Raw genomic sequence first — 13,451 nt, forward strand, 5'->3', positions numbered from 1 at the left:
GATTATTTTGGTATTCATGGCTTTCTGAGGGCCAAGCCCACACCCAACACACATCACAAAAAATCTAATTCCATAGGAGTTCCAAGTGTCTTTTTTGCAGAGTTTTCTGGTTGGCACCACAGGCGTGCATGTAAATATAATATGCATGTTGGACGTGTTATTATTGCCTCAGCAGACTGTACTTTTGAATGCTCTTTTTCATGTAAAATTTGTTATAAATGCATAATTTAATTGTGTGTGTGTGTTTGTGTGTGTGTGTGTGTGTGTGTGTACTGGGGGGAATATATGTGCAAGGCTGTAAGGTTTGCCTAGGGTACCTCATACCCTTCCCTATCCATGGGTTCTGGGGGGGTCTTGTCAGTTTCTAAAAATATAGATTGCAGGATGGAGCTGGGCTTTATTTGATGGGCCCGGGACAGACATGAATGAATATGGGGGGGGGGGGGGGGGGGGAAGGCACAGTAATTATTTTGCACAGGGTTGCAATAAAGCTAGCACCAGCCCTGGTTAGGCTGCAAAGAAGAGGAGGAGAGTGGCTGCAGCTCCAGCTGTGACCTCCTCCTCCTCCACTGACAGCCAGGCTGAATGTTGTTTTCAACTGCGGGACAATGTTCACAAGCAGCAATGGGGCCCGCTGGCAGAGAAGGAGGAAGATGTGGTCCAATGTCCCACTGCTCTCCTCCTCCTTCCATGTGATGAACGCACTCACAAGGTGGTGGTGGTGGTGGGGGGAGGAACAGAGCAAGAACCAGGAAATTGTTCAGCAGCAGTGGCGGTGGATGAAATCCTGGCAGTGCGATAGCATCTCATCTTCTCGGGATTGGATCTGGCTCCCTGGTTTCCTGCAGTAATTCCACAGAAGCCAGCAGTGTCAGGGGGAAGGGGGCAGAATCGTGGGAGATCACGGGGCCCTGTTTATAGCCCAAGTTGTATACAGAAAAGTGGAATTAGCAGAAGTTTGAAACTTCGGAGCACTGTGTATGCCATTCTGGGTGTTTCAATCTCTGGTTATCGTTATCGATTTTCAACCTGAACGCTGACAATCCAGTCTAAAGTTACCCAGACAAAACTTAGATGGGCAGCAAGGGGGATTGGACTTTCAATGCATGCTATTTTGCAGGAAAAAAAAAACAACCTCACAAAAGCAGCTGCTTTTTCCCTGCAGACAGTTTTCAAAGGGAAAGTTATGTGCCCTCTTTCCATTTCAGAGCTGGGGTAAAGTCCTCAGGGGAAGTACCCACAGGTTAGCAGCTACTTGCAGCCAATTGAACATTGCCTCCTAAAGACGTTACACCCTTAGGGGAAGAGCCCCGATAAAAGGATTGCAATTCTGTGCATTAGAAACAGGAGTTGATGCAGGCTTTTACCTCAAAGAAACCAGTTAAAGTTGGGCGTTAATGGCCACATTAATGCAGATTCGCAAGCCACAGCTAGTTTGCATGAATTTGGAGTTTTAGCAGCTCATTTAAATATTTTATGCATTCAAGCACATTGGCCCAAACCCATTTACGCATGTTAATGCCCTTAATAGGCATCAAGCAGTAAAGTAGGCATTGATGCACATGAAATGCCTGCGTTACTGCTGATGCACGTCAGTGAATGGGCCCTTTAGTCCGACTGGTGGCAGGGCATAAACTATTATTAAGGTACTGTTACACGGCAGCATTTTAGTTCTGAGATTTTTTTTTTTGTGTAAGGATAACATAATCCATCTAGAAGATGAAAGTGGCCATAGCTAAGAGCCAGGCATTGTGGAAGATTATTCATTTTTCCCTTATTGTGTGTTTTTCTAGGTATTAATGGCTATGTTGACAGCCTGAACCTGAACCTTTGTCTTAATGAGGTGGCCTACTGGTACATTTTAAGCGTTGGCGCCCAGACAGACTTCCTATCTGTCTTTTTTATGGGGAACACTTTCAAGCACAATATGGCGTATGAGGACACGATCACCCTGTTCCCATTCTCTGGAGATACGGTCTTCATGGTAATGGAAAAACCAGGTTCGGTTGCTTATATTACTTTTCTACAATATATATCCCTTCTGTATTCATAAAGAGGAGAGGAGCTGTATTACTATCAAATGTAATCATTTATCTATTCTTTAATCAATGGGGATTTTGAAATATTTTCCAGTTGATGAAAGTATTTCAAGTCTGAGCAAAATATCACGTTATTTGAAACACAGAAGCAGAGAACGTAATGGCATATAAGGACCTCAAGGACCATCCACTCAGCCCATTCCTGATGCAATACCACAAAGCCTATTTGATCTTAGGCTTTACCTTGCATCCTCACAATGACTGCTTTCTTGAATTCTGTTACTGTTTCTAGATCTACTACCTTCCATGTATCTATTATCCTACCTGTGAAGAAATATTTCCTTATGTTACTCCTGAGTTTGCTTCCTTAGAACCTCCTCATCATTTCTTATTCTAGAGCATTCTTTTCAGTGGAAAATGCTTGCTTCTTGTGCATTATTTTAATGTTTGTCACCTTCCTTCCCACCACTTCTCCTGAGCTTCCTCTTGAGCAGAGCTTCCCGAACCTATTCTGGGAGTCCCCCAGCCAGTCGAGTTTGCTGGAAATCCGCAATGAATATGCATGAGATAGATTTGCATGCACTGCCTCTATTGCATGCAAATTTCTCTCATGCGTATTCATTGCGGATTTCCTGATAACTCGACTGGCTGGGGGTCCCCTAAAACAGGTTTGGAAACCACTGCTGTAGAATGTACATGAACTGAATCTGAACTGAAGCTATATTATTATGAGATTAGTTTAGGCCAGTGTCATCAATTCAAATTAAAGGCCCCAAGTGACAATTTCAGAAAGGACCACCAGAGCTGGGGGATCTACCACAGAAGATCTAGAAATGGGCTCCCTTCTTCCTGGGGCCACCATGCACTGCAGGTGCGGCTTGTGCAGAACTAGATTAGGCACAGAAAGATGAGATCCCTTTCCTAGGGTCACAAAAAGTGAATAAAAAAACAAGGCTGGAGTATTAGTCAGTTTTATGCTCTAATACTAGAATATTCACAATTTCCTTATTATTGTGCTAGACCAGTCCAGACGTGTGAGGTTTATGCTACCCTGCAAGCAGACGGAGACAGAGAACACAGCTTTTCCAGTGGCATCACCACTGGTATTAGCAGCACTACAGCACAGACGCTTGCCAGTATTCTCCGTCTACAGTATGGGGTAACTGAAGTGCTATGGTAACTTTGGAAACAAATATTCTATTCAATTTGGCAGAACAGAATCTTCTTCATCTATTCGTGGCACATATCGCAGGCATGGAAAATATTCAAACCGATTTCCTCAGCAGGAATATATTGGATCCCAGGGAGCTCAGCCAAGAAGCCTTTCATTCGATAGTAGACCATTGGGGCATTTCTCACATGGCCATTATGGCAGCTCACAAGAATGCTAAGGCTAAGAATAGAAAATAATAGGGTTCCAGTGGAATCAATGTCTTAATTCAGCCATGGCCCAGGGATGAACCTCTTTATATCTGTAGTCCCCTCTTTGGGGATCTCCTGGAACACAGGGCAATACAATTCCTTGGGGCCTCTTAGGCATATAGAGGTGGGTGCCCACACTCAATCTCAAAACTCTTTCTCTTGGTACTCACTTTACATTGGCTCCATTGGGGGGTACTCACTCTTAGAAGAACATGCAGGGAAACTTGAATGGTGTTCAAAATAAACTTTTACTGTAACCTAAAATAAATTTGAAAGTCCATTTCAAAAATAAAATCCATGTCCATGAATCTTCAAAGAGTAAATACAAAAGTCCACAGTGCCTGTTCTCACTTTGATGGTCTCTGAGCTAGTACCCGTATGGGATAGGCACAATTGCAATACCCACACTGCTGGATGACTGAAAGCAGGCTCCTGGTAAAAAGGTCAGATCTCAGTCTATCTGATAGTAATCAAACTCCTTGGATCTTGAATGGCAAAGTCCAAAAAATCTCCAAAAATACGAAAACGTTCCTCTCAAAAACCTTCTCTCCTCTTCTCCTCTCTTGGACAACTGCAAACCCCACTTCACATGATATTAGGGCAGAGCAGCATCCTATCCCAGATTCCTTCAAGTATGAGGTGGGGGGGGGGGTTTCCTCCTAAAAGGACACTGGTCCAAAAACCAAAAGCTTCTCTGCCAAAAACTCACACCGCCCTAGTCCCTGCTGCCTAAGCACTGAGGTCCTAGAAAAGGAACTTCTCCAGTTCTCTAATTCAACTATTTCCCAGCAACTCTGAAACCCTCTGTTCTTTGCATATGCTCAGCCCCAATTTATAGGGCAGAGCTGACTAATCCCAAACCTTGGGAAGAGGAACTTCTGGGGATGGTCTAAAAATAAAAATACTCCATATCCCTTAGAGTTGGTCAAAAAGGGTAGGTTTATTAGTAAAGGACTAGAGCATCCCTTATATTTCCCCCTGCCAAAAACACACAAAAAAACTAGATGTCAGGGAAACTGACTTAAAGTTTTCTTTTGGGTTTTTTTGTTTCTCTTGAGGAAATAAGAGAATTGATCTCAGAATTTGAATACAAACACAAAAGATAACAACTGCATTTTTATGTGTTGCTAATATAAAGTTGGCCACTTGGGGAGATCAAACCCAAATGAAGGGTATGCCTTACAGACAACACATAATAAATTATAAGTACAGACCTACACAAATACATCTCATTGGCTTTACTCTCTACTTTTCCTACTCTGAAGCTCTCTGGGTGGAGAACTTAATGTTTAACATCCTATAACCACAGATACACCAGTCCTAATCCAATACCGTGTTCACTCTATAATTCTTCATGGTAGCTCTCCTTAGAGAAAAACAATAGGCTAGCTGACCTCGCTGAAAGATTGACCAGGTTACCTGAGATCTGCAACAGCTAAGCTTAAAAATATAAATTAATCTAACTTTCTTCTATAATTTGTCCAAGATATATTGCTTTTCTTACCGTTAATTTGAACCTATTCTTGAGTGGGCTGGTTTGGTGTTTCTTTCAATAGAAATTGTGGTTTTTCTGCTCTGTTGAAAACTGTATGTGTGTTGTTTGAATTAAGTTTTAAAAAAAAGCAGCTTTTTTTCTCCTATTGTTCCTCTTGGGTGTTGCTAGAAATTTATACCGGAGGTTTCCAGTTAAAGCAGAATTTCTAGTACATACTGACATTGCTGGGAGACTGACCAGGTTACCTGAGATCTGTACAGCTAAGCTTAAAAAATAAATGAATCTAACTGTTTAATAATCTCAACAGTTAATTCCCTGCCTCCCTACTCCTCTACCCACCCACCCCTGGGTTTACTTTCTAATATAGTCTTACCTGGACTCCCAGATAATTAGCTTCAATTATTTCATCTCCCATTACATACTAATTTCTTACAAATCAGATAATAACTATAGCAGTCATATGGAATGTAATAATTGGTCTTCTTATTCTATCTGTTAATCTTTACTGGATAACTAACTAATACTTTTAGTTTTTACTTCAAATACCTACTTAAAATCTTGGCTAGTTCCTAAATTTTACCTTTCCTTACCTTAACTATATTATTCTAGGGAATCTGTGATAATTTAACAATGTCATTCATTGCAGTACCTGTAGTGCTTATGTCCCTAGGCCTATCATTTGGAGAATCAAAGGTTGTCCCTTTTGCCTTCATCCGTCTGCAATTAAAATGGAGTTGATTCATCTAAGGGAGGAATATTCCAGGTTTCAATTAACCCCCCTTCCTCGCACAATCCAGTATCTCTCTCCCATCTCCCACAGAGGTTACAGAATCCCAGGAAAAAATGGTTTACAGTGGGCTCTGGTAGAACAAGACATGTGACAAACAAACACCCACCTTCCCCAACTTTGCAGCATCCTGTGCAGCAACCCCCCACTCCCGCAGAGATGTCGGATATCCAGGATTCAAAAACCCAGGAGCAAGTGGATAACAGTGGGCTCTGGCAGAATAAGGCCCGTGATGAAGAGACACCCACTCTCCCCAAAGTGACCCCTACATAATGCATTTTCTGCATTGAAGAATGAAGAAATCTCAGCAATTGATTTCGAAGTGATTTCTAAATGTGGTGTCACCCAATGCACCCAGAAGCCCTTCCACAGTATCAAATGTCATAAACGAAAGCTGCTACTGTTGGGAGACTCAGTCATCAGAGGAACCAATTTGGGAGCACATTTTGATGGTGACACAATAGTTAAATGCCTTCCAGGATCCTCAGCAAGTAGAAATGCAAACCAGGTAGTCCAAGTCATTGAAGATGAAAGTAGGAAATTTGGTATCAATGTTATCATCCATCTGGGGACCAATGACCTCAACAGAAATGGTATCCATGAAGTAAAGAAAGAGTTCCAAAATCTAGGAAAGATGATAAGACACACTGCAAAGACTATTGCCTTTTCAGAAGTATTACCTGTTCATGGAAAGGGAAATGAGAAGATTTGCCATATAAATAATTTCAATTCCTGGTTCAAAACCTGGAGTACATAAAGTGGTTTTGGATACATTGGAGACTGGGGTTGTGTATGGAGCAATAAAAGACGACAGTAAGGATGGTCTACATTTGTCTGTAGCAGGAAGGAGGATGCTAAGTGAGAAATTCAGATCATATATTATCAAACATTTAAGGGATAGCAGGCGATGGCAATGAAATTGACATTTCATCCCCCAAGCAATACAGGAAGTGGGAGGAGAAAATAAAACCAATCAGCTCAAAAAAGCAGAAAAGATGCCTAGGAATTGCTACAAATCAAGGGAGAAAAATTGGAAAGCTATGACTACAAATGCTCGTATTTTGGGCGATAAAATCCCAGACCTGCAAGCCCTAATAGAGGAGGCAGACTTGGACATTGTTGCTGATATGGAGACATGGTTCACGGATCCTCATGATTGGGATACAGCCATACCGGGCTATAACTTGTTAAGGAAGGACAGAGAGAACAGAAAAGGGGGAGGAGTAGCTCTTTACGTCAAAAACAATATCCAAGCTACTGAACTGCAAGAAATGTGGGGTAGGAAGAAGCATTATGGGCCGTTCTAAAAAATGATGGTGCATCCATTTTTTTTTACTGGTGTGGTTTACAGGCCTCTGACTCAAATAGAAGAACTAGACAGAGATCTGGTGGAAGACATCCAAAAGGTGGGAAAGAAGGGAGAAGTGTTGATTGTTGGAGACTTTAATCTGCTGGACGTAGACTGGAAAATCCCTTCCGTGGAATCTACCAGAAGTAGAGAGATAGTGAATGCTCTGCAAGGAGCTCTCTTCAAACAAATGGTAATGGAGCCCACGAGGGAAGGAGTTATACTCGACCTAGTGCTCACTAATGGGGATAATGTCTCAAATGTTCAAATAGGTGCCCACCTCAGCATCAGTGATCATCAAACAGAATGGTTTGACATCGCAAACAGGATACGGAGAAGTCACACGAAGACCCAAGTTTTAACTTTCAAAAATACAGACTTTGTCAAAATGGGGACATACCTGGAGATAGAACTAGAAGACTGGGAGAAAATGGGAGAGGTGGAACAACAGTGGACCAAACTAAAGGGAGCAATTACAAAAGCAACAAATCTATATGTTAGAAAAGTAAATAAAAGTAAGAAAAATAAGAAACTAATCTGGTTCTGAAAGAAGGTGGCTGATAAAATAAAAGCAAAAAAAGCAGCATTCAAGAATTATAAAGGATCCCAAAAAGAGGAACACAGGGAAGAATATCTAGTAAAACGTAGGGAGACAAAGAAAGTAATCAAGAAAGTAAAAGTCTGGCAGAAGAAAGGATTGCCAAAGAGGTAAAACGAGGTGACAAAACATTCTCAGGATACATCAGGGAAAGGAGAAAGGTCCAAAGTGGTATAGTGAAATTGAAAGGTGATCAGGATCAATGAGAGGAGAGAGACGAGGAAATGGCAGAAATATTAAACAAATATTTCAGTTCAGTGTTCACTAAAGAAGACCCTGGAGAAGGACCGTCGCTAGTTAACAAGGCTGAGGAAGGGGGTGGAGCAGATGAAATTCCGTTTACAAAATAGAATGTATGGGAAGAGCTAAAAAACTGAAAGTTAAAGCCATGGGACCTAATGAGGTACATCTCAGGATACTGAGGGAGCTCAGAGATGATATGGTAGGTTTGCTATATGACCTGTTCAATAGATCCTTGGAAATGGGAGTGGTGCCAAGTGATTGGAGAAGAACGATGATGGTCCCACTTCACAAGAGTTGTCTGGGCTTTTTTTTTTTTTTAAACTGGTTTGCTCCTGGTTTCTCTTTTGATCTTCTCCTATGTTCTTTTCCAGGGACTATTTTCTATTTCCTCTCTCTCCCTATATCTGGCTGCTTTTGAAGTTTCCCTTTCATTTTTTTCTCCAATTCTCAAATAAGTCTTTATCCATTCACAGCTAAATTTCACCATCTCCTTCTCCCTCATTTAATCCTCTAGCCTCCGTCTTCCTCTTTTTATCTTTCACCTACCTATCAGCTTTCTAGCTCCCATACTCACCTCCTCCCTAACTCTTCCATTCCCCCATCTCTCACTCCTTCCCTACCCTTTATCCACTCACTCGTTTTCTATTTCCATTCTGTATACTCACCCTCTCCCTAACTCTTATTGACCTTCCTCTGTCTTTCATCCTCTCACCAGCTCCAGCCTGCTCTGTCACTTACCTCCTCCTCAGCCACCTATTATCCATCACCTTCCCAGCCCCATTCCCATCCTCTCTCACCCCATTCACAGCCCCATTCCTTTCCTCTGCCACACATCTCCAATTTTTTTCATTGCTTCTCGCTCTCAGTCTGGTCTTTCAGGTCTTTCATACCACCAATCAATTCCACCCCACAGACATCTCCCATCCCCACTCATCCCAGCTCAATTGCTGAGTCCCCATTGTTCCCCAAGCCCTGCTCTGTCCCTCCCCTCACAATCTATATCCAAGTCCCTGAGTCCCTTCTCTCCCAGACTTTCACCCAGTCCCTGAGTCCTCATCCTTCGACTGCTCTCCTTCCCAGTCCCTCCCATCCCCAAGTCCCTGTCCTTTCCCTGCTCTCCTCCCCAACCCCTGAGTCTCTGGTCTCCCAGATTCCCGCCCATTCCCCATGTCTCTCTTTTTCCAGATTCTCACCCAGTTCCTGACCCTTCATATTCTTCCTCTGCCTAAACCCAGTTTTGGAGTCCTTTTCTTTCCCTACTTTCCCCCAATTCCCAATTCCCCATTCTTTCAGATTCCCACCCAGTCTCTGAATCCTCATTCTACCCCTGCTCCCCCCCCCCCCCACCCCTAAGTTCCTGTCGTTCCCCTGCTCCCTCCCTAATCCTGGTCTCCCAGTCTCCCATCCAGTCGCTCAGCCCCTCTTCTTCCAGATTCCCACCCAGTCCCCATTCTTCCTCTGCTCTCCTCCAATCCCCGAGTCCTATTCTTTATTTTCTCTTTCCCAAGTCACATTATTCTCAACTCCCACAAAGTACCCCAGTCCCCATTCTTCCCTGTGCCTCCCTTGCTCCTCCTCCTCAGTCCTCAAGTTCCAACCAATTTTTGAATCCCTGCTCTACCCTCTCCCTATGGAGCTGCACCCCTAATCTGGTGGGGGTGGCAGCTCCAAGCTTCTGCCTTGGGACCTTCCACTTTCCTCCTGCCACCCGTGTGGTTGAAATAGGAGCTGTTGGAACTATATGGGACTTGTATCTATGGAGCCCCGCATGGTTCAAACATCATTCGTTTGGACCGCACAGGGGTTGCAGTAGTTCAAAACTGCTGATGTCTGGCCTGCACGAGGCTTCCTAGATACAAGCAGGGCTTAATTTGTGGAGGAGCGGCCTGGAGCGCAGTTCCGGGGCACTTCTTTTCACACTTAAGAGGCAGGGCATCGGGGGAGGGGGTTCTGCTCCAGCCCCTCCCCTCCAGGGATGAAGAGGAAAGGGGTTGAGCCCTGGTGCAGCCAAAGCAGAGAACAGCCATTCTGCTCCCTAATGCAGCCCCATCCTCCTATTCTAAAGAGAAGAGGAGGGGGTGTGTATGTGGGTGATCCTGAGGCGCAGCAAAGAACAGACCCAAAAAGGAGCTGAATGAGCCCAGGTCTGAAACTCGGAAGCAGCAGTACCAATCATTAAGGCTTCAGCCCTGGCATTTTGTATTTGTTAATCAGGCTTTAATTTCTGGCAGAATGACCCAGAGTGGGTGTTTTGCCTCCTTTTTATTTCCTGGGACTTGATGAAGCGGAGCAGAAGTGGCAGTGTAGATCAGTTGCGGCTCCCCTGCAGAAATGGAGTGTGAAGAGGGTGTGTGTCTGAGAGAGACTGCTTGTGTGTGTGCTTGGGGGAGAGAGAGGGTGCACACCCAGCCCCGGCCCTGCTCTCTCTCTCCCTCCCCGCTCCACCCTCCCCAGCCACCCCGACTCCACAGTTCCACGTCTTTTTTGTCTATAAATTAAGCCCTGGATACAAAAGTCCCCATGGTTCAAACAGCTCCTATTTCAACCACAGACAGCAGGAGGGAAGAGGAAGGCCCCGAGACAGAAAGGAAGTACATTTGCACTGGCTTACAGCTGTTAGCTGAGATGTGGGAGGATGTTTGCCATCCAGTTGTGATGCCCTGCAGAGCTGGAATCAAATGGAGGACAATTGTTTAATTTTTTTTTTTACAGCGGCAGCAGACTTGAAGGCATTGATCATCAAGACTCAGGGCATGTGCCTAGAGCTAATGACACCCCTGGAAAGAGGGTCATAATGATCCACTCAATTTGGTTTCTGTCCACTGAGCCATCCCCACTGATGGTAAATTGCAGCAAGCTTGTATATATGCCTGCCGATTTTCATCTCTTTCAATTGCTTTTCTCCGTTTCCTTTGGGTATTCAGGGTAGGCCAGCACAAAATTGTGGTCCACTTTATCTTTGATGATGCATTTGTCCACTTGCTCCCAGATCCATTGATGTCTCTCTACATAATTCATAATGTAAACTGGGACAAAGGGATACTACAATCCAAACAAAGCCCTGACTTCCATCCACACTAATCTTTTGGCTGGGACACCCAACTAATTTCTATGCTTGGAGTCCTCAGTGCTAGGCATTACCCATGATTGATCCCAGATAACTGCTGCATTGAGGTGATCCAAAACATCCATAAACAATAAGCCTTCCAGCCCACTGCTAGGAGTTGCAATTTCACTAGTCAAACATTTTTCTTCCCTCAGCCCATTAAAAGATGAAATCAGAGGCATATTGGCATCTGGAGTCCCCATGGAAGAAACCCCAGAGCTGGAGATGATAGTGCATACCTCCTCGGCTTGCTGACAGAACTCCAACATAGTCTCAGGGCCCTTCACAAAAACACAGCACCACCCTTTCATGATAGAGAAGTGCCTCCTGGCATTGGAAGTGCTGACTGTTATGTTCCATTTCCTGGAATCATAGCTGTGGCTCACAATAGTTCAGCTGCTCCTCTTCGGGGATTGAGACTCAGTAGAACTCTCATCCGATGATCAGTCTCGCCATCCCTCCTCTCCAGTCCAGGGAGTTAATGGCACATCCGTGGCCCTGCCCAAAGCCTAGCAGCCTGCAGAGGCCTATATAGGCAGATTGTCCTCTGATGGTCTTTCTTGCTCTTTCCTCTCGTGCTGCACACTCGACAGCATCTATATGTTCTGCTCACGAGGGCTCCACTACTCTACAGGGGGCCACTGCAGCAGTCTCCTCTATTTCTTCCTCAATAACTATATCCAGCCCATCAGATGGATAAGGCACCTGGATGGCTGGTAAAACAAAATCCTTTTCACTGTCAGCTGAGGGGATGGCTGTGGTTGGTCACCCCTCTCACAGCGACTGTCTTATCCCAACTTTGGTTGTGAGCCCCACTGTTTCCCCCATTCCCCTCAGACTCAGCTGGTGAAAAGTATCCTTGTCTCTTCCCCATGACTACATGGTTAAGTACATTTACTAAATGCCACATGGGCAGGCAAAGCTGGGCCAGCACTCTCTCCCAAAAAGTCACACTCCACTGGTCCCCACTACCTAAACCACGGGGACCTAGAAAAAGAACCTCTCGAGATCTGAACTCCAACTATCTCCCAGCAATTCTGAAACCCTCTGCTCTTTGCACAAAATCAGCCCCAATTTATAAGGCAGAGCTGACCAATCCCAAATCTTGGGAGGAGGAACTTTGGGAATGGTCTAGAAGTAAAAATACTCCATCCCTAGTGTTCTGGCTCCCGGTCACAGCAATCCCCGACCGGGCCACCCTACCTGCTTTAATGTTTCTCCTCGCCGCGGCTCAGCGTGACACGCTCCACTTCACGGCCGGCCTTCCATGGCCCGCCGCATGGCCGCCAACGCCATCCTCCTCTCTTCAGCGGGACTCTCCCTAGGCGCACATGCGTGGGAGGCCCCACCCTTTAAAGAGACAGGAGCGGGAAAATTAGTCCGGCCCCGGAAGATGACATCATCCAGTAGGGGTATTTAAACCCCACAGCTCCTTCTGAATATTGCCTTCGCAACAGGTCCTCTCTGCTTGAGTGTTAGTTGCAGCTGTCATCCTCCGTTCCTGCCTTGTTCCAGCTCCAGCTCCATTCCTGCCTACTCCAGATCCTGCCTCATCCCTGCTCCTGCCTCCATTCCTAGGCTTGTTCTACAGGAATTTGACATCAGCCCGGCTTCTCGTCTCTGCTTGTCTGCTACCCGTCTTGACCCTTGGCCTGTTTCACCGTTTCCGCCTCTTCGCTGCCAGCCTCAGATCTTCTGCCTGGACTTTGATTCTGCTCTTCGCTGCCTGCCTAGACCCGGACTGATAATCTTGTCTTTGCCTCATTCTTCACCAGCACCACCTCCTGGAGATGAGTTCCAATGGGGGCAATCCCTTGGTGGATATCCACCACTCACTCCAGCTCAAGGGTCCACAACCGTAACACTTAGTGTTGATCAAAAAGGGTCGATTTATTAGTAAGGGATCAGAGCATCCCTTACATATATTTCCTCCTTGGCCGCTCAGAGGCAAAATATTAAGGAAAATAGAAGATCACCAACTAATGGCCAATGGACTAGCCAAGAAGGTCATGATATGCAGGTCTGGTGAGATTAGGGGTGGGTGCATCATTCTATCTTCCTTGTGGTTGTGGTCTCTCACTCCAAAGAACAGACCTGGTGGAGGTTGCAACTCCATTGTGTCTTACAGCTTGGCCCTTGAAAGATTTCAATTGCAGAGGAAAGAATGCCCAACTTAGGTGATTTCCACTCTGTTGAAGGCCTGTAAGAACTTGACTTCCTTGTCTTATATGCAGATCTAGCTGAACATACGAACATGCCATACTGGGTCAGACCAAGGGTCCATTAAGCCCAGCATCCTGTTTCCCCTTCAAGGGGTCAACTTGGAGGTCAGACATCCTGACCATTCTGACCTTCTTATAAGAGAGGTTGGATAAGAGATTAGCCCCTAATTTGCTGAAGATTCAGGTAGCGG

General features: G+C 45.0%; 1 protein-coding gene across 1 annotated transcript in view; it reads left to right on the top strand.

Annotated features, from left to right (window-relative positions):
* The window catches only part of F8 (coagulation factor VIII), a 168,622-nt gene that overhangs the window by 75,910 nt on the left and 79,261 nt on the right, over window positions 1–13,451 (top strand). The window contains exon 13 of the mRNA XM_029607198.1: window positions 1,794–2,000. Coding sequence (XP_029463058.1) covers window positions 1,794–2,000 — 207 coding nt within the window. The remainder of the gene's footprint in view (window positions 1–1,793; window positions 2,001–13,451) is intronic.

This window comes from Rhinatrema bivittatum, chromosome 6 (assembly GCF_901001135.1).
Source record: "Rhinatrema bivittatum chromosome 6, aRhiBiv1.1, whole genome shotgun sequence".
Classification (NCBI taxonomy): domain Eukaryota; kingdom Metazoa; phylum Chordata; class Amphibia; order Gymnophiona; family Rhinatrematidae; genus Rhinatrema; species Rhinatrema bivittatum.